Consider the following 22,322-nt stretch of genomic DNA (forward strand, 5'->3'; position numbering starts at 1 on the left):
GGGACCTGCCATCTTCCTGACCAAAGTCCATTCTCAGGATTTAAAAAAATTGGAACTCGGTTGATTATCTACCTGGGTTTAGAGTTCTAGGTTGGAAATAACTTTCCTTCACTGTTTCCTTCCAGTGTTGCTAACTGAGAAACCTGAAGTCATTCTATCTTTTACCTCTCTCTTTGTATGTGACCACGTTTTTGTTTTTTGTATGTGACCATGTCTTTGTTTTTTTACTCTGGAAGCTTGTAGGCCCTTTCTCTTTGTTCTCAGCATTCTGAACTTTCTCAGGGGTGTGCCTTAGTGTGGGTCTATTTTCATCCGCTATGTTAGACATTTCAATCAGGAACCTCATGATCTTCAGATCTGTGACATGTTCTTGAATTCTTTCATGATAATATCCTCCCCACTCCATTTAATCCGTCTTTTCTTTCTGGATCTAGAAAGGTGATAATATCCTCTAATTTTTAAAAATAATTTTCTCTGGCTGGGCACAGTGGCTCATGCCTGTAATCCCAGCACTTTGGGAGGCCAAGTCAGGTGGATCACCTGAGGTCAGGTATTCAAGACCAGCCTGGCCAACATGGTGAAACGCTGTTTCTACTAAAAATACAAAAACTAGCCAGGCGTGGTTGCAGGCGCCTGTAATCCCTGCTACTTGAAAGGCCAAAGCAGAAGAATTGCTTGAACCTGGGAGGCAAAGGTTGCAGTGAGCCAAGATCATGCCATTGCACTCCAGCCTGGACAACAAGAGCAAAATCCATCCCAATAATAATAATAATAATAATAATATTTTCTCTATAAGTTTCTACCTTTTTTCTTTGTGCTCTATTTTCTAGGGGATTTCATCATCTTTATTTTCCAATCCTTCTAATGTTTTCTATTTCTACACTTTTAATTTCTAAGAGCTGTGTTTTTTTTCTCTGAACACTCCTTTTAATAGCATTCTGTTCTCATTCCATGGTTGCCATATCATCTCTTTTTTCTCCTGAGGATCTGTTTTTCCCCCTTTTTCCCCCTAAAGACTTCAAAGATCTGAATGATCATCTTTTTGTGGCATTATTGTTTTTTTCTTCTCATATAGTCTTAATTCCCTCTTAGGTGCTGTTTTCTATTTGTTAATTTTTATATCTACCTTTCATGTTGAAGATTTTCCTCACATGCGTAGAAATCCTTGGTTACTGACTCATGATAAGAACTAAACAGCCTATGAAAAAATAAAATTAGGCTGGGCTCAGTGGTTCACCCTTGTAATCTTAGCACCTTGGGAGGCCAAGGTGGGCAGATCACAAGGTCAAGAGATCGAGATCATCCTGGCCAACCTGGTGAAACCCATCTCTACTAAAATTACACAGATTAGCTGGGCACGGTGGTGCACACTTGTAGTCCCAGCTACTCAGGAGGCTGAGGCAGAAGAATAGCTTGAACCCGAGAGGCAAAGGTTGCAGTAAGTCAAGACCATGCCACTGCACTCCAGCTTGGCTACAGAATGAGACCTTGTCTCAAAAAAAAAAAAAATAAAGAAAGAAAGAAAAAATTAAATTAAAACATTGGTTAAAAATAAATAAACACTGTTTTACGTGCAAAAAATCAAGCTAACGATAAAACAACTCTTATGAGGTAGATTCGAAGCTGTTTCCACTTATATCATGTAATTGTAAAACTTTGAGTCCTATTATTCTAGTTGTGGCTGAATGTGTCTATTGTTCTTATTTCCAAAATGGTCTCCAAATTCTTGCCTATCTTGTCTAAGATGTACCAAAGACCTAAAGCTACAAGTGTAATGGTAACTTTCATGACAATTTAGGGGAAGGACACTAATACTACCAATTTTAATGTTACCATGTTCATAGTAGCTACCTAGTTGTTGCTGAAGTGAGAGGGGCTTTAAAAAAAAAGCAACTACATAAAGGATGCTTTGTTTTGGTTATGTGTACCTAAACACACCTGATTACACAGAATCCAAGAATTTAGAGAAAAGAAGGACAGTTCAGTATCATTTCAATCTAAGTCCCTGGCCATTTGGAAGCGTGCAATGTGGTGTCAGGATAACGCAGAAAAAATAAATTGTAATCGTATGACAAATAAAAATTTAAAACATTAAAAACAAACCGATGGGGCTGGGCACAGTGGCTTATGTTTGTAATCTCAGCACTTTGGGAGGCCAAGGCAGAAGGACCAGGAGTTTAAGACTAGCCTGGGCAACATAGCAAGATCCCATCTCTAAAAAAAAAAAAAAAAAAAAAAAATTAGTTGGGCGTGGTGGTGTGCACCTATAGTGCCAGATACTCAGAAGGCTGAGGCAGGAGGATTGCTTGAGCCCAGGATTCAAGGTTATAGTAAGCTATGATCAAACCACTGTACTCCAGCCTGGGTGATGGAGTGAGACTCTGTTCCTTAAAAACTAAGTAAATAAATAAATAAATAACAAAAATAATATTTTTTTTAAGCTGATGGGAGCTGTGAGTACAAGGGTGTGCATTAACAGCTGCATGTCAGTGTGGGCTGATTTAATCAGGCTGTTTTGTGAGCAAACCCAATGTTAGTCACTTTTTTTATTATTTATTTATTTATTTATTTAGAGACAGAGTCTCCCTCTGTCACCCAGCTGGAGTGCAGTGGCCCAATTTTGGCTCACTGCAACCTCTGCCTCCCAGGTTCAAGCAATTCTTCCTGTCTCAGGCCTGTGGACTTGGCCAGCCATCATGTCTCTAATCGCCAAAAGTATAATTGGGACTGACATACTTAGAAGTTTGAAGAACTCCACTCCTGGGCCTATCAGTAGAGCTATCATAGCAGAGAAGGCCAAAAGAACAGCTCTGAAGCTGCACCTGAATACATAAAAAACACTATTGCTGCTGAGGGGTGCTGGTGGGGATTGGTGTCACCCTGAAGGATCTCAACAATGCAGGAATGCTGATCTCTATCAAATTTTCTTTTAATTCATGGGCCTGGCACTTGCAGAAACTGAATGGATCCTAGAAAATAACTGTCAACTACCAGAAGCTCCACAGGTAGCACTCCTGAACACAGCGTCTATGCAACTGTGGTAAGCTTCGCTAGAGCAAATGTGTACGGCCTCCGGCACAGTACATGTGGCTACTGATTGGGCCAAATGCATGCTTTTCTACCTTAGTCAGGAAAAAGAATCAGGAAGTCTACATTCACATGGAGCAGACAATGATAATCACTTACATGTCTGTCACGCTCACAGGACCATGGTAATATTCTCCTGACCTCTGTCATAATATATTCTGAATATATCTGGGACATCTGGATATCCCAGAGAACATCACATGATCCAGTACAGCATTGGCAAACTGTGGCCTGTGGGCCAAATCCAGTCCACCATCTGTTTCTGCATGGCTTCCAGGCAAATAATGATTTTTTTCTTTTTTGAGACTGAGTTTCGCTCTTGTTATCCAGGCTGGAGTGCAATGGCACGATCTCGGCTCACCGCAACCTCCGCCTCCTGGGTTCAGGCAATTCTCCTGCCTCAGCCTCCTGAGTAGCTGGGATTACAGGCACGCGCCACCGTGCCCAGCTAATTTTTTGTATTTTTAGTAGAGACGGGATTTCACCATGTTGGGCAGGCTGGTCTCGAACTGCAAACCTCAGGTGATCCTCCCACCTTGGCCTCCCAAAGTGCTGGGATTACAGGCTTGAGCCACTGCACCGGACAATTTTTATAATTTTAAGTGGTTAAAAAAAAAAAAAAAAAAAACTAGGACGAATAAGTAGAGCAGAGAGGATTTTTTTAGGGCAGTGAAAATATTCAGTATAATACTATACTGGTGGGCACGTGTTACTATAAATTTACCCAAACCCATAGGATGTACAATGCCAAAAAGAAACCCTAAGATAAACGATGGAGTTCGGGTGATAAAGATGTGTCCAGGTTCATATATTGCTACTAATGTGCCCTCTGGCACAGGATGTTGACAGTGGTAAGTCTCCCGAGCTGTGCATATGTGGGGGCAGGGAGTATATGGGGATGCTGTCCTTTCTGATCAGTTTTGCTGTGATCCTAACACTGCTCCAAAAAGTAAAGTTTATGGGCTGGGTGCGGTGGCTCATGCCTGTAATCCCAGAACTTTTGGAGGCTGAGGTGGGCAAATCATGAGGTCAGGAGTTCAAGACTAGACTGGCCAACATGATAAAACCCCATCGCTACTAAAAAAAAAAATTACAAAAATTAGCTGGGCATGGTGGCTCATGCCTATAATCCCAGCTACCTGGAAGGCTGAAGTAGGAGAATTGCTTGAACCAGGACCAGGGAGGTAGAGGTTGCAGTGAGCCGAGATCGAGCCATTGCCCTCTGCCTGGGCTACAGAGCGAAGACTCCATCTCAAAAATAAATAAATAAATAAAGTTTATTATTATTATTATTTGGAGACAGAGTCTTGCTCTGTCGCCCAGGCTGAAGTGCAGTGGCACCATCTCAGCTCACTGCAACCTCCGCCTCCCAGGTTCAAGCAATTCTCCTGCCTTAGCCTCCTGAGTAGCAGGGATTAAAGATGCCTGCCACCATGCCTGACTAATTTTTGTATTTTTAGTAGAGACAGGGTTTCACTATGTTGTCCAGGCTGGTCTCGAATTCCTGACCTCATGATCCGCCTGCCTCAGCCTCCCAAAGTGCTGGGATTACAGATGTTGGCCACTGTGCCCAGTTTATTATCTTTTTTAATCAAAAGAAGGCTATTTTGTAAGACATGAATAGTCTATGAAACTCAAATTTCAGTGTTCATAAATAAAGCTTTATTGGAACACGGCCATGCCCATTTGTTTATGTCTTGCCTATAGCTGCTTTTCCACTACAATGGCAGTTCAGCAGCTGGGAAAGAGGCCATAGCATCCAAAAAGCCTAAAAGATTTACTATCTGGCCCTTTACTGAAAGGGTTTGCCAGCCCCTGCATTCCACCGATGGACCTGCAGCAATCAGCCCGGAAGAGTGAGTGACGGACACATACTGCAGGTCATGGTGAGACGTGTGTGCTCCAGATGGTGGGCAATCAACCCTGTGAAGACCCAGGGGCTGCCAAGTCACTCAAGTTTGTTGGGGTCCAGTGGTCAGTGGCATACTGGGATAGCCTATCAAGTAAAAAACAAATCTACTGCATCTTGCATCTTCAACAGAGAAGGAAACTCAATGCCTCTTAGGCCACTTTGGATCCTAGAGGCAATTCATCCCACACTTAGGAATACTGTTCAGGCTGACACAAAAAGCTGCCAGCTTTGAGTGATGCCTAGAACAGGAAAGGACCCAGGCCACAGTGTAAGCAGCCAGGCTACTTGGGGCACATGATCCAGCAGACCCTATGGTTTGGAGGTGCCTGTAGTGAAAAAGATGCCATGTGCAGTTTATGGCAAACCCCAGTGGGAGAATCATGACCCAGACCCAGATGTGAGCTGGGTATCTCACATCCATCAGAGTCATGAAGTTGGGTAGGCCCAGAGGCAGGCCATTGTAAGATGGAAATGGTCAATCTGAGATGGAGCCCAAGCAGGACCAGAGGGCACAAGTCACCTGCATGAGCAGGTCGCCCAGACCCAGACATCGCCTTCCATGTTTGTACCAATGCCTCTTCCTGTGGCCCAGGAGAAGTCCTATATGACCAGCTGAAGAAAGAAGAAATAGCCCAAGTTTAGCTTATGGATCGGCTGGCAGGGTTTGTGGGTTCAGGCTAAAAATGGACAGCAGCTGCACTGCAAGCCACATTCAGGGATGGCCTTGAAAGATAGTGATGAAAAGCCTTCAAAATGGGCAGAGCATCAAGCGGCACACCTGGTCATGGAGTTTGTATGGAAGGAAAAGTGACTCACAGAGCCTAGGCCAGCACCACTATCCAGGGGGTTGAGGAGTGTCTGAAGTTCAAGCATGGACTCCTATACAATAAACCCTCTGACCAAGTGACTCACTTCACAGCAAAAGAGGTGCAGAAGTGGGCCCATGACTACTGGTCATATCACATACGAAACTTCCAGAATCGCTAGCCTGATGGAGGCACAGCTGCAACCCCAGTTCAGAGGCCCTGCACTAAAGAATGCAGTGCCACATTCTTGAATGCAGTGCTGCACGAAGCCAGAGACTGTGTGACTCTGTCCCAGAAGAAAAAAATATATGGGACTGACAACCAGTGTGTAGAAGCTGGAGTGGCCCCACTTATCATCATTCCTAATGACTCATGGGGGACTCTGTGCTTCCTGCATCCACAACTCTGGCGTCTGCAAGGTCAGAAGTCCTGGTACCCAAAGGGGTGTTTTCTTGCTAGGGCACAAAGCAAGGATCCCATTGAACTACAAGTGATAGCTGCCACCTGGGCACTTTGGACTCCTGGTGTCCAATGAGCAGCTGACGAGAAGTCACCATCTTGGCAGGGCAACTGATCCTGACTGGCAGAAGAAGGTCTTAAGTGCACACAATGAGGACGTTCAGGAATTAGGTGCCTCCAGGTCCTCCCTTGGCCCACTGTGGCTGTGAGTGGATGGGTACAGCAACCCTAGCCTCGGTGGGTATGGTCCTCAGACCTTCAGGAATGAGGGTTTCCACCACACAATCATGTAAGCCATTTAGACCAGTGGAAGTGATAGTTGAGGTCCACTAAACAAATACTTATGAAAGGAAGGAAGATTGGGAGGGAAGGAGGCAAGACCCCAGAGGGCAGGTCACAGGTCGCCTGATTCCTTCGTGTACTGTCCAGTGCCTGAGCCACAGCTCTCAACCAAGCAATAACTGGATGAGCATTTCCGTCTCTGACTTTACAACAGCGATAAACGTTTCTTTTTGTTTTATTTTCTTTACTTTTTTTTTTTATTTTGAGACACGACCTCGCTCTTTCACCCAGGCTGGAGTGCAGTGGCTCGATCTCGACTCACTGCAACCTCCACCTCCCGGGTTCAAGCGATTCTCGTGCCTCAGCCTCCCGAGTACCTGAGACCACAGCCGTGCGCCACCACGCCCGATTAATTTTTTGATGTTTTCTAGAAGTGGGGTCTCTCTATGCTGCCCAGGCCGATCTCGAACTCCTGGGCTCAAGCGATCCGCCCGCCTCCGCCTCTGTAAGTGCTGGGAAGACAGGAGCGAACCACCACGCCCGGCCCAGCGTTTTACTTTCCCATACTCTGCCTGAACCTTCCAGAAGAAACGTCTCTATCTCATCAGGAAACCAGCCCCTGCTGCGCGGATCCCGCCCCGTTCACCCCCGTGCTCACCGCCTCCGGGCTTCCAGGCGCGCCGCGATGCGGAGACGCCGAGCCTGGATGCGCTCCTGAGGGTTGTCGGAGTTCACCGAGGGCTCGAGAACCTGCGTGGACAAGTGCTCGTCCACGTTCGGCTCCAGGCCCTCTAGGGACCCCGGCGGATTCATGGCAGGAGCCCCCAGGCGGCTCCCTCCGGTCCACCTCCGGACCACAGGCTGGTTGCTAGGAACAAGCCGTTGCTAGGGAGAGGTCACCTGAGCCACCGCCCAGTGGTTGCGCGCGCAGCTCCCCGGGCACCGCTCGCCGCCGTTGGAGCGATGCATCCCAGCCTCTGCCTGATGCCTTTCCCGCCGGTGGGATGTCTGGTCTGTCCGCCCCGGTCGTATTCGAGGAGCTGTGGAGTCTCACCACGAGACTAGAGGACTAAAGAGCTGGACCAAGCGGTGGTTCATCACTTACTGACCTTGATGATTAATTCATCTTTCATTCATTCATCAAATATTCCTCCAACTCATATTCACCAAATAAAATTGAGGGCCTACTCTGTGCCAAGTGCTGTGCTAGCGCTAAGGATACAGGCATTGTCCTCAGAGAGAGTACTGAATAACAGGTATGCGCTTAAGAATATTGCATCCATCCATTCATTTTTGCGCTTCTACTTGACGTATTCGGCAGTCTCCTCTAAACTGAAACCACCCTGCCATCAATGAATTTATACCCAGCAAGGAATTGTCTTCTGTAGCAGTTTTCAGCATGGCTGCAACCTAAAACAATCCCACTGCCACCACGTGCAATCAAATACTTACGAAAAAGGAAAACTCCGTGAGAGGGGTGAGGGGATAAAATTTAGAAATGCAGAAGCGCTGTTAAATTCTCAGCTATCTCCAGAAAGTCACTATCTCCTGGGAGTCTCATTGTCAACAAAAATAGTGTTGTTATTTAGAATTAAAACCAAACTGGGGCCGGGCGCGGTGGCTCACGCCTGTAATCCCAGCACTTTGGAAGGCCGAGGTGGACAGATCACTTGAGATCAGGAGTTCGAGACCAGCCTGGCAGACATGGCAGAACCCCATCTCTACTAAAAATACAAAAATTAGCTGGGTATGGTGGTGGGCGCCTGTAATCCTAGCTACTCGAGAGGCTCAGGCAAGAGAATCGCTTGAATGTTGGCGATGTTGCAGTGAGCTGAGATGGAGCCACTGCACTCCCCTGGCAATAGAGCAAGAAGCTGTCTCAAAAAAAAAAAAAAAAAAAAAAAAAAAAAAAATCAGCCAATCAAACAAAACCTGGATTCCATTTAACATAGTTCTGTCCCATTAGCCCGTGGGGAATTAAAGGCACTGGATGAGCAGTGAGAAAGGGTGGGTACTAGTTCTAGCCCTGCCCTGCCATCTTGGGCAAGTCACAACTTCTTGAGGGCCATTTTCTCAGCTGTTAAATGGTGCAACCCACAGACAGTTGTGAGGCCAAGAAGATAAGTTTTTTATTCTTTGTGAATAAGAACTGCCCAGAGGCAAATGGAGTGGGTTTTAAAAATCAATTCTACTGCAAGCAGTAGAGAGGTTTAGGAGTGCCAAAACCATCCAACAGCTAGAATCTAACAGCAGCTGCCTGGATCCTCCTTTCACACCTGCCAGGTGGTGGTGTAGGAGGAGCGGGGGAAGTTGCTTCTAGGCTTCAGGGCCTTCTGCCAGATCTCTGTCTCCTTTGGTTGTAACCTAAAGTGTTAACCTTTCCTAGGAGCCATGGTACACCCTCTGACCACAGACTCTTCCAGGTTCTGGTTCATGTTTCCACTATCTATAAGGACAGAAACAAGTATGTGTGCATACACATGTATATAGTTGGGAGTAGGATACCATGAGAAAGTCAGTGGGATTCAGCTATTGCACAAGAGATAAGTGAGAGCAAAAGGTACCATACGACCCATGAAGAGTGATCAGTGAGATCCTTGGCCCTACAGTTGTCCTGATACACTTCCAACATCTTTTGCAATAAGAAATCTGACTCCATTTTTTGCTGTTTGGCTGCTGACTGCTTTTAAGCAGCACTCTCTTTTCTCCACATCTGGGCAAGCTGTTAAAAAAGCCTAGGTGCTCTTTTTGGTGCTGGCAGATTTCAACTACATGCACTGGGTACGTTTCTCCCAGCCTCACCCCTTAACCACAGTAAAAGCCCCAAGCTTGTCTCCTTTCCTGGCTCTCTCTGGTAATTTTCTGACCGGCTGGAAGGCCCTCTTTGCTCCCACAGGCAGACTCAATTATGTGATACACCTTTTTCATAGGTGTGGGAAACAAACACTTTCACTCACCACTGGAAAGACACCTCCTAGAAGGACAGTTTGCCAAAATCTATTAACTGTTTAAATTGGCATATTAGGAGAAAGGGAGGAATAGGGAGAGATTTGTTAAAGGATACAAAATGATGGGTTCTAGTGTTCTGTACCATAGGATGACTAGAGTCAATAACATAGTTTCAAATAGCAAAGAAGATTTTGAGCATTCCCAACACAAAGAAATGACAAGTGTTTGAGATGACAGATATGCTAATTACCAGACCAGATCACTATACATTATATGCATTGAAACATTACTATGTATCCCATAAACATATATGAGCGTTATTTGCCCTTTTTTTTTTTGAGACAGCGTCTCACTCAATTGCCCCGGCTGGAGTGCATGGCACAATCTTGGCTCATTGGAACCTCTGCCTACTGGGTTCAAGTGATCCTCCCTCCTCAGCTTCCTGAGTAGGTGGGACTACAGGCATGTGCCACCATACCCAGCTAATTTTTTGTTTGTTCAATGTTTTTTGTTTTTTTGAGATGGAGTCTTACTCTGTCATCCAGGCTGGAGTGCAGTGATGCAATCTCAGCTCACTGCAACCTCCACCTCCCAGGTTCAAGCGATTCTTCTGCCTCAGCCGCCCGAGTAGCTGAGATTATAGGCGCCTACCACGCCTGGCTAATTTTTGTATTTTTAGTAGAGACGGGGTTTCACCATGTTGGTCAGGCTACTCTTGAACTCCTGACCTTGTGATCCACCCGCCTCGGCCTCCCAAAGCGTTGGGATTACAGGTGTGAGCCACTGTGCCCAGCTAACTAATTGTTATTGTATTTGTAATAAAGATAGGGTTTCACCATGTTTGCCAGTCTCAGTCTCCTGACCTCAGAGGAGCCACCTACCTCCGCCTCCCAAAAGTGCTGGGATTACAGGAATGAGCTATCCCAACCAGCCTACCAAATTTTTTTAAATATTAAAAAAATTTTTTAAACTGAACAAAGGACAGAGAGAGGAAGAAATATTTTCATGGAGCAGACAACTACGATTTTAGAGGTCAAAGGAACGAAACAAACAAAATAAATAAATGAAGAATCCAGGCACAGTGGCTTATGCCTGTAATCCCAATATTTTGGGAGGCTGAGGCGGGTAGATCATGAGGTCAGGAGTTCAAGACCATCCTGGCTAACACGGTGAAACCCCGTCTCTACTAAAAATACAAAAAGTTAGCTGGGTGAGGTGGCACGCGCCTGTAGTCCCAGCTACTTGGGAGGTTGAGGCAGGAGAATCACCTGAACCCTGGAGGTGGAGGTTGCAGTGAGCCGAGATTACACCACTGCACTCCAGCCTGGGTGACAGAGTAAGACTCCATCTAAAAAAAAAGAAAAAGAAAACCATTAAACAAAGTCAGAAGGCATGTAATGAGTTATAATTAAATATAAATAGGAAAATTAATGGTTAATTTTCCATGCCTTTGTAAAGAGTTCATGAGTTAAATTTAGGAAATTGTTAAAAACGGAAAAAACTAGATAAAAACATTTATTTGTATACACACAAAAATAAATTAGCATATGCATTGACTAGGCAATTCTAGTTAAAAGAATCATCATAAGGAGATCATGAGTCTAGTTATAGCTCATTGGGGTCACAACTACATCAGTTTCATTCAGCATTGTACATATAGCACTTAGCACAATATTTGATATGTAATAAGTGCTCAACAAATACTTTTTTGAAAGAAACATACACAGATGTGTCTGTACACTCATTCCAATTCCTTCTAACAGTAAAAAAACAGATCTGACAAAATCCATCAATAGGGGAACCAATAAAGCAACCATGGATTCTCTAACACAAGGTAAGAATAAAGGTGACCTAGAAAGACATCCAAGATACATTACATGAAAGGGAAGATGCAGCTCAATGTAGAGTATGAGCCCAGTTTTTTCTTTTTTTATTTGAGACGGAGTTCTTGCTCTTGTCGCCCAGGCTGGATGCCTCCCGGGTTCAAGCGATTCTCCTGCCTCAGCCTCTGGAGTAGCTGGGATTACAGGCATGCACCACCATGCCCGGCTAATTTTGTATTTTTAGTAGAGATGGGGTTTCTCCATGTTGACCAGGCTGGTCTCAAACTCCCGACCTCAGTTGATCCGCCAGCCTCAGCCTCCCAAAGTGCTGAAATTATAGATGTGAGCCGCTGCACCTGGCCTGCCCCGTTTTATTAGAAATGTAGACAATATGTACACAGGAAAAACAGGGAGGCCACAAAGTAGTTGATATCCCTCGGGGGTGGCCTTATGGGTTACTTTAACATTCTCTAAAGATTTTTAAAAAAATGTTTACAGTGAGGATAAATCACTTTTGACTCAATAAAACATAAGCTTATTTATTCATGTTTTTATAAGAGAAATGACAGGACCCCCCCTCACCCCCCACCAAGAAAGTGAGGCAGGCGAGTAGGGCTGTTACAGATGAGAGGGAATTGGGGTCACAAAGACATCCTTGTGACCAGCAGTTTAATTCAGCTGATCTACAGAGGGAATCAAACTCTGATGGGGAAGTCCCTTGACCTGTAGGCCTGACTACCATGGTTCAGAGGCTCACAATGGGGATAGCGTGCCACAAGAACAATTAAGTCCCTCATCCCTGGGTAGGTTTTGAGAAATCTGACCTATATGGGCTTCCCTTGCTAAGGAAGGTACCTGGGCATCCACCTTCAGCTTTTATAGTCTTTTTCCAGAAAAAGGATGAACTGATTTGATTTTTGTCTTACTAAGTCTAGTCACACTTAATTCTACATCCATAAGTTTACACTAAATCACCTTAATTGGAACGTGGGGATGCAGACAAATTCATGAAACATTTAGATAACTTCCTAGGTTATTTCTTTCAATTTGTGTGAAATTTACTAATCAGATTCTGAGAAGGCAATCTTACTCATTTTTAATTTTGGGAACTGCCTTACCATCATCTTCATATACTGCCTCAAAATGTCTGAAGGAGAAAAGAGAGGGGAGAAGGCATGGAAGTCATGAGCTATGTCACATGGTTTAGAAAAAAGCTCAAAGTAAAAAGACAGAGAACTAGATATTAGTAGAAACCAAGCATCTACCTTAGTCCACTCACTATGCTAAACACTCTGTATGTGCTATTCTCATTCAATCCTTCATATGGTTTAACTGTGGTAATATGAATCCCATTTTATAGATGAGGAAACTAAGGCTTTAGGAAAAAAGTAAAAAATTCTTTCTTCAAAGCTTGCAGAGTTGAACATGACTAAGAAACAGCCACTGTATTAAAACTTTGGGAGGCTTTAGGAAAACTCTGGGAATGAAAAGAAGAAAAACGGTAGGAGCAGTTGTAAAGTTTTCTTTCAGTAAATTTGTGAGCAGAGGAAAGAAGATGAGTGTAAAGAGGCACAAGACACTTTGGGGACATAGGGTGTTTTTAAGTCTTGGTAGCCCTAGAGTGTTTATGTAGTGTCTACCTGGTATGTGTCATCAGGCACTTGGGAGGTGTCTGAGGTTCGCAGATAGAAGGAAGGGAATAACTGCTACCACAACCAAGAGTGTGGGAGGGAAAGGGATTAAGAGCGCACAGCTGGAGAACAGCCTGGGTTAAAACATGGGCATTTTCTTCCTCATTGTCTTCAAGCCTGCTACTGAAAACTTTTTTAAGTGCCTACTGACAGAGCTGGGAGATTGATATGAAAAAGGAAATATTCTCCTCAGAAGCAATGTCATGTAATGGGAGTTATAGTTTCTGTAATTTAGATGTACTAAGTGTGGTCTAACAGGTTTTTGTGGGATTTGTCTGGAAAATGAATACCATATGTTAACACTCTTTCTAAGGGAAAATGCTTGAGGAAGAAACCACCTTACAAACTAATTTAAGTGTGACCCAGTCATTAATTATTAGGACTATAGAGACTGCCACCACCCAGTTCTGGGCGAGTCAGGAGCAGTGGACTATGAAAAGCTGTTACTGCCACCTGCCTCATTTTCTGCCTTTTGAAACAAGTCATAGGATCACAGAACACCCAGGAGCAAGCAGGCTGATCTTTCTAAAAACAAAAGAGATCAAAAACCTTTTCAGTGTTTTGCTCTGACATAATGATTCTCTGAGACAAGTGGTGGACATTAGTTTTCTCCTTGTAGCTCCCTCCCCTTTTTCACCTACCAAGGAAAACAAATAAGACAATCTGAAAACAATTAAAAGGATTTAAAAATTATTTACTTTTATTACAATAAATAATTATCAATAATAGAATTAAATAATTTTCAATTAAAACTACCGCATTACTTTGGGGTTTCACAGCAGCAGAAATAAACATAAATCCAGTTGAAAGGGCAAGGCTTCCAGAATCCAGTGACGAGAAGCAGTCTGGTCTTGATTATTTGGGCTAGCAATGGGAAACACTAATACAGATAATGCAGAAACGAGGAAGTGCTTCGTCATACTCTATTTGCACATCACATTATCTGACACTTCACAATATTCCAGCTAAGTAATTTAAGCAAGTCATGAAGCTGTTTCTGCAAGAGTTAGAGTTTTCTCCCAGCAAGCCTGCCGCACAACTGCTCCCAGAGCCACCCGCTGGCCCATCATCATGCAGACCCAGAAGCCTCCACCCTGGTGGAAGCAGCCATCTTCCTCAAAGCTCTTTCTGGCTCACACAACCCCTGGTTAAAGGAAAATGGGAATGTGACATATTTAAAGGGCCCTTCTCGAGGACTGAGATGAACTGGAAGACAGACAGACTGTGGCTCCAGATCAGGAAGAGGCTTCGGAGTAAGGGCCACATGCAGATTAAGTCCACGTGAAGAAACGATCTAATAAAGGCTGACCATTTTGCTGATAATCAAGTAGACTGCATGTATATATGAATATATCATACATACATATGTGGAGAACATGTGTGTACATATTTCAAAGGCATATACACACATAACCAGATAAAATAAATGGTACATACATTGCTACTATGAACACAGCAAGTCCCAGACAGACCAATGACTAATATGTCCAATTAAACTCCTCTTCCTCTCCACCTACTTGCGGCAAACATATTCCAGTTGCAAAAGTGGTGTTGTTTCTAGGTTCCTGAGAAGGAATGGAATTGTCCTCTTGCTTCAAGACACTACAGAAAGCCAACTGCAACAGTCCAAGCTAAACGCAATAGGTGGCATGATTCCTGCCTCCTATTCTTAGTCACAGGGCATGAACCCTTACTCAAAAAGATACCAATTTCTTTTGCTACAATTGGCTACAAATTTACATATTATGTTAGATGAAGGGGAGGGGAGGAGGTAGGCAGCAGGGAGTTTACACCTTGGCAATTATTCATTGCCTTTCCCTTTACCCAGAGAAAACGCTACCTGAAAAAAAAAGAACAACAACAACCCTGAAATTTAGAGTTCAGTAATAAATTCTGCTTTCTTGGCACATTTTTTGAAATGAGCGTATCATTACACATAGTTAGGTCTTTATCTCCTGAATGGTTTTCCGGAGAGGCAAGTTATCTAAACAACAAAATAAGCTATAAAAAAAGTTAATATTGTGAGCAGTCTCAATGCGTAGTTAGTATACTCAAAGTCTAATGCTGAATGACAACAGTAATTTAAACAAATGTATTTATTTATTTTGAGATGGAGTCTTGCTCTGTCGCCCCAGCTGGAGTACAGTGGCATGATCTCGGCTCACTGCAATCTCCATCTCCCAGGTTCAAGTGATTCTCCTGCCTCAGCCGCCCCTCTAACTGGGATCAAAAGTGCATGCCACTACGCCCAGCTAATTGTTTTTGTATTTTTAGTAGAGATGGGGTTTTGCCATGTGGCCCAGGTTGGTCTTAAACTCCTGGGCTCAAGCAATTCACTTGCCTTGGCTTCCCAAAGTGCTGGGATTACAGGTGTGGGCCACCATGCCTGGCCCAGATTTATGATGCTATTCACAGATCTTGCAGAATTATAACATGCTCCTTCTACAACTTGGTTAATGACATCAAGTACTAACTAAGTATGTTCCAGGTCAAGAACTTACTCTTGAGATAGTCAAATAGTGCTTGTTGAGAATATCAGAATCTAGAATTCATGACGAATTGTATATATTTTAATAAAATTCTAAAATCAATTCTAAGTTTAATTGCTACCCATAGAAACTGCTCAAGAGAAAGTATTAGCCAAAGAGACATGAAATATCCACAGCATTTGGCTACCCGCTGCGTCTTCAATACTGTCTCTAACTTCAATTTTAGTATATGTGTTGCTGAAGAGAAGAGTCTGCCTCCAATTGCAACATAGCATTAAGGTACTCTATAGACAGCATCCAATATACATGCTTTAAAAACAGCACTACTCTGATTTAGCCTGGGTTTCTAAGAATGATTCTCTGGAGAGAAAGACCATGTGAATGGTCTGTGGAAGACCAGAACAATCCTGTTGCGATCCAAATGAATTTTCATGGAGACAAGCCTTTGTTGAAATATTCTTAAATCAGTGTATGTGGCATCTTCCAATTCTGGGAACCTGGCCTTTCTAGGCAAATGCAACACAACCCCCTCACTTAAGCTACCTGTGAGAGAGCTACAAATGGCAAAACTTTTTTGCTACTCCAAATGTTAATACATTAAAAGATCTGTCTATATAGAGAGAGCAGATCCCTGCTCAAAAAAAAGAGAGACAGATTATTATCTCTTGCATATTTGTTTACTAAAGAGCAAAGCATCTTTTTAGCATGCAGGCTTAAAAGGTTACATCTATTCTGCACTGTAGAAACACTGGAAATGAATAGCCAACAAATCCAATTCCCACAGCTCCATGCAAGGAAGAAGCATATCACCACTTTCTCTGGAAAAGTTAGACAAGCATGATTAACCATATACCCTAAAGTAACTGCCTGCCAATGTCAGTCATTTGTACCACTGTCAAATATAAAAACTAAAATACGCAAATCACATGGGTCACATAATCAATTTACTTAAGCTTCTGAAAATGCCCAGAGAATCGTACGTTCAAGTTTCAGAGATTTAACACCATTTCACTATTAAAACTGTCACTTTAAATGTACGTGTCAAAGTGCTTCGAATGTAGCATACTAGTTAAAATTCTTCCTGGAAGGTTCTAGTACTGGCAGCTAACTTACTAAAGTTATTCACCCACAGGGTGTTCAAGAAAGGGCATGCTGCCTTACAAAGACACCTCATGGGACAAAGAAAATTCTGGTCTGACTTCACAAATTTTCTATAGAGTACTTAAGTCCAGAACTGAGGTCAAGATGAGGCCATTCTGAACACAGGCATCATTACAACCAAAGATTTCTATATCTGTTTTTGGCTTTTCGGGAACCCAAAGTCAAAAGTTCCAGCCCATCAAGCTTACTTTGTTCCCTCTGGCACGTTCCTAGTACTTGACTAGTCAAGAGATCTAAGGCCATCAAAGAGATCTGAATGTGACAACATCTAGGGCAACAAGTCAAGACTGAGTGGGCAGGCTCTGTCCTACGTGATGGCTAGTTAAGAGGAAAGCCAATGACAAATAGGCTTCTATATAAAATACAAAGGGGAAAAGTAGCCTCTGACTCAAACACCTTCAGATTTTTATTCTTCATAGGTCACAGAGTCAAAGTCTGTTAAGGAAGCAAGGTACATTCCAAATGCATTTTGAATGATTACAAAATAAACCAGTTCTTTGAAAACAACACTTAGGAAACTTTCAAATTCAGGTGGTCCTTTCTTCCCTTTAAAGTGGATACTATGCCTGCTTTTTCCTTTGTATATTTTCCCAAAGCTCAGGCTCCAGGTCATAATCAACTCTCTTTTGGTATCTGTTTAGAATTTGGGTAACTCTAGACATATACTCCCCTCCTCTCAATACCTCTAAATTACAATAAATAACATGATGGTATTAGTACCGTAACATCCTAAACTCAGCATTTAGCTTTCTTTTCAAAATTAGAATTAAAAGTATTTTAATAATGACGTTAAAATGCCAAGGAGGGGGCCAGGCGTGGTGGCTCACACCTGTAATCCCCACATTTTGGGAGGCCAAGACGGGCAGATCACGAGGTCAGGAGTTCAAGATCATCCTGGCCAATATGGTGAAACCCCGTCTCTATTAAAAAAAAAAAAAAAAAAATATATATATATATATATATATATATATATATATATATATATATATTTTTTTTAATGCCAAGGAGGAATATTTAGCTTTTTATTTGGAAGTTATTCACTCTCTTACCCTTAAGACTAAAACCCATAAACTCTATCAATTACCTATTTGTGGAAGAATGACACTTTAAATTGTGGCCATTTCAAACTGTGTACTGCACTAACATCATGGATTATATTAAAGGATCACAAAAGGCAGCATTAGCATTCTCTATCCAGGTATTATTAAATCTTTTTATCCCATGCCCACCTCAAATCTAGAATTATTATCTGACAAGCCTGAAGGATGCTTTTTCATGCCATAACCTAAAAAGACATTTCTTACAGGTGTATGCAACTTTGGTCGGCAGAAACACATTAAGAACCTCTGGCCTAGCTAAGGCACTCTATTCTGAAAGTACAGAAACATGCATGTATGCTCCTTATCTGGCATTGCTCCCCAAAAGGCAGCTCACTGTATGCTGGGGAGAAAGGCTGGGTGTGAAGTCACCCACAATATCATGCATAAGCCTGAAAGACCTTTTATACTTTGGAAATGTTATAGTAATTGGCATGACATAAATGCAGACAGCTACCTGTAATGAATCCTGCCTCAGCTGCTATATCTCTAGGCAACAAATGGGGGCTTTCAAGATGGCAAACTAAAACAAGAAGAGTCAGCAGTACACTAAAGCTTCACAAGTTTCCTGAAACAACAGTTAATTGCTCTATTTCACTTTCCCCTTGTGAACAGCACTTTTCTTTCATCTAGCAATGTCAATAAAACTGACTATGGCATAATTCTTTACCACTATAAGGAAACAGGTCATAAAGTACAGGCACAAAACAATTTTCAAATAAATATGATACAACCAAAAGAGCTGCAGAAATGCACTTTTGAAGTAAAAGAGCCCCCAAACTATTGGACATGACCCTAATGCCAGAAGTAAAGGGTATTTTTACTAGACTGTACAAGGTGAAGAAAGCCTGCAGTCCAAATTTATCATTTTATAAATATGTATCAGTTCATTTCTTATATAATACAGATTAGCCTCATTCTTGTGTACAAGGTCAGCAAAACAGTAAAATAATTAGCTTAGAAATCTTAAAGCCTTTTCCCCACCCCGAATTAACACTTTATCCAGTTCAATTTTACAGATCACAAAGAACAAGGTATACAAAAAATAGTTACCGTCACTTAATTAGTTAATTCTCTGACTTCCATGATGGCAATTAACAAACATGGGTTCACTCTCCACATTCTTCTGCATCAATTTCTCATCTATTTCCAATGTTCATCTGTGTCTCAGAGAAAGTCACCAAATACACCTCAACCTTTATAATTTTTTAAAATGAGTATAGAACTATGAGCTAGTGCTGTGACTCATTTCTAATAACTTCAATGACAATGATTGGAATTTATAAATTTTAAAAGTATCAATTACAGTTTTTTTTACAAAGCAGCAGGCTGAAATTCAACAAAGAAACACACTATAATTAAATTTAGCAATGGTCACATTCATAAATAATAGTGATGAATTTAATTACATATCAACACAGTGGTGCCTATTTTATCCAAGTGCAACCTGTCCAAAAAAAGGGGCTTTAAGATACACTCTTCATTAAAGCACAAACTTCATCCAGTGAAAAATAAAAGAATATCGGCAAGTAAATTTCACCACCACCAAATTAAATGAAGACTAAAAAAGAAACAGAAGAAAATATATCCACATCATGAAAAAATATGGTTTATAGAGTAACTACATTAAAATTAAAGACATTTTTATGTTTATCAGTAAACCTCAGAAATTACTCCAAGTCATATTAACATTAAAGAGAGCATGTACTCAGTAAGGCATATATATCAAAAGTTTTCTTCAAGTGGGGAAATAGATAAGTTGGGGAAGACAGAATTTCTATCTGTTTCATCGTGTCTGAAACAAAAAACACCCCACCCTGAAAAAAGAGAGAGGGGAAGGACAGACAGACAAACTGAATAAAAAAATTAATTTTGGTCATAGTGAGGTTCATGAAATTCCTAACTCCAATTTGTATGTATCTTATAAGATATTTTATCTGCATGCCTTACAAGTCATTATCATAAGAGTGGACTGTCACATACATTCCTACGATCAGAGCTCACAGGCACCAAATCTCAGGAACCTACTGCTGAAGGGGGAAAAAGGTCACATTTAAAGAATGAACCATCCCAATGGGTGAGCTTTAATTACAACCCATTCTCAAATTCTCAACCGAATATTTCTCTTTAGGAGAAAATTAAACTGTTTATCAAGATCTGTTCCATAACAAAGAGAGCTAGAATACTAGAGAATCTAAACATATATTAGCTAAATGTATTAGCTCTCTTATCATTTGAGGACAAAAGGCATTTTCTTGGGAAAGAGAAACCAGTATTTGGCAACTGTCTATTGTTGGGTAATCATTGGCATCTCTTGCTGAAGGTGACTTACTTTTAGCCTTTCTCTATACTAGATTTGGACTATTGCTATGCCCACTATTACAAAGTACCAAATACAAAAACACATTGTGGTTTTCTGAGTGTTATCAGTGTTCTAAAACCCATTTTGGTATTTAAAAAATAAAAACAAAGCATCTTTAACCCTGCATGAATCCAAACATTGTAAACTCACGAAGCTAGAATCACTAGGAAAATTATGCTCGTCTAACGCACATTCTGCTCAACCAAAATGTCACGTAGTTTTTTAAAGAATAAAATAGGCTAAGAGTTAGTAGGTCCAAAATTTCACAAGTTCAGATTATATGTATCATTCCTGCTGTCCAAGTACCATACTGAGACCCCATGTCTGTCAAGCAGATCAGTGTAGTTCAATGGTGATGGATGAAATATTTACAAGCATTTATTTACAGTACTTCTTTCTGTCCAAAGAAAGAAGATTATTACAGACCAATATTCTTTTCTTCCATTCCTAGTCAATCTGAGTTTGGTTTCCTCAATGAGAAGGGGTAAATCTGAAAATGGCTGCTCAGTTGCTTTACCTATGAAAAATCAGAACATGAGACAATGACAAATATGTACCTTATTACTTTTTAAAGCACACAGAATTTACCCCATAGAGGTTAACAATTCATTGACATGGCAAAAGTCATGATAAATACTGAAGAGGTTTTTCTGGATTAGGATAGCTATAAGAGCTAGACAGCTAAATGGGAGTGCTAGAACTACCCTGGGAAAGTTAGGACTTGGAACTAAAATCTAGTCTTCAGAACACTCAAGACCACTCAAATTCACAACCAAATCTGAAAAACTATAGGATTAGTTGACCTGTAGTATCTAGATCAAGTAATCATATTTATAGTTAGATTTAATATTCAGCTTGCTGAAACATTTCTAAGTAACCTTTCCTAATCCCGATGAAATAGTAGAAAACTAGATCTATGAATCTGGGGAGGCCTTATTAGTTAGGGTATCTCTAGTGGGAAAGCAAGAGCTTAGTTATAGGCCAGTGAGTGCATGTCATTTACTTGATACTTATTATTTATATTTCAGTAGTTCAGTGAATATTTTGTGTGGCCTAGCAAGTTTTATCTTCTGGCCAGAAGTTGTAGAAGTGGTAAAAGTACATACAGACAGACAAAAAAGATGATCCTAAATATTTTTCCAGTTAGCTTATTTATTTTCCAGATTTTTAACAATGAAAATGTAGTCCCTTCATAAGTAAAAAGAAAAATGTATTTGGGTTTGGTTTGGCATATCTGTAGTTTTCTAAAGACATGCTTCTAAAAGGCTGTCGTAAATTAAAACAATTAAAAAAGACACTGGCGGCCGGCATGGTGGCTCACACCTGTAATCCCAGTACTTTGGGAGGCCCGAGGTGGGTGGATCACGAGGTCAAGAGATCGAGACCATCCTGGTCAACATAGTGAAACCCCGTCTCTACTAGAAATACAAAAACTTAGCTGGGCATGGTGGCGCATGCCTGTAATCCCAGCTACTCAGGAAGCTGAGGCAGGAGAATTGCCTGAACCCAGGAGGCAGAGGTTGTGGTGAGCCGAGATTGCGCCATTGCACTCCAGCCTGGGTAAACAAGAGCGAAACTCCGTCTCAAAAAAAAAAAAAAAAGACACTGGCAAATGGAGATTCTATGCCATGCATATATTGATGAAATACCAGGAAAAAGGCCCAAGAGTGTTGATATAAGGCATAAAATGTTACATTTGTACAAATAAAAACAAAAATAATTATGTCTTACATCACAATTCATCACATTTTTTTTTCCTTAGCAATTTTGTCTAGTTTGTTCTAACAAATGAGGGCGACTTTGGAGAGAAACACTAAGGGAAGAAAGCCCACATATGGCAGCACATGCAAGGTGTAAAGTTGTTATCAAGCATGATACCTGCCTCTCCCACTTAAGAACTGTGTATGAAAATACAGAAGATATTTTGTTTCTCAAACGGATTTACAGTAGGGTTCCTTTCCAAACATATCAAAGAGAAGTACTGTAAGAGTCATAAAAATGTGAATAGCCTATCACAACTCCATTCCTGTGAAATTATCCTCAGAAAACAAAACAAATGAAATAAAAATATTCTAGATTGTTTATGCCAACTTTTTTTTTTTTTTTTTTTTGTGAGACAAGGCCTCACTTTGTCACCCAGGCTGGAGCACAGTGGCATCATCTTAGCTCACTGCAGCCTTGATTTCCTAGGCTCCAGCGATCCT

The 22,322-nt window shown here is 41.6% G+C and overlaps 2 protein-coding genes across 7 annotated transcripts in view; both read right to left on the minus strand.

Moving 5' to 3' along the window:
• DRC1 (dynein regulatory complex subunit 1) overlaps nt 1–7,422 on the minus strand; it is a 54,630-nt gene extending 47,208 nt beyond the window's left edge. For all 3 annotated transcript variants that reach the window (XM_078349713.1, XM_017964486.4, XM_035273600.3), the window contains exon 1: nt 7,205–7,422. Coding sequence is in view for 2 of the 3 variants with exons in the window: in XM_017964486.4 (XP_017819975.2) it covers nt 7,205–7,359 (155 nt within the window). In the remaining variant the exon portion in view is untranslated. The remainder of the gene's footprint in view (nt 1–7,204) is intronic.
• A 10,256-nt stretch (nt 7,423–17,678) lies between these two features.
• The window catches only part of SELENOI (selenoprotein I), a 37,710-nt gene continuing 33,066 nt past the window's right edge, over nt 17,679–22,322 (minus strand). For 3 of the 4 annotated variants that reach the window (XM_054244392.2, XM_035273608.3, XM_035273607.3), the window contains one exon: nt 17,679–20,635. Coding sequence is in view for 3 of the 4 variants with exons in the window: in XM_035273607.3 (XP_035129498.1) it covers nt 20,537–20,635 (99 nt within the window). In the remaining variant the exon portion in view is untranslated. The remainder of the gene's footprint in view (nt 20,636–22,322) is intronic. The other variant, XM_078349714.1, reaches the window with a different exon arrangement.

The sequence above is a fragment of the Callithrix jacchus genome, chromosome 14 (assembly GCF_049354715.1).
Source record: "Callithrix jacchus isolate 240 chromosome 14, calJac240_pri, whole genome shotgun sequence".
Classification (NCBI taxonomy): Eukaryota; Metazoa; Chordata; class Mammalia; order Primates; family Cebidae; genus Callithrix; species Callithrix jacchus.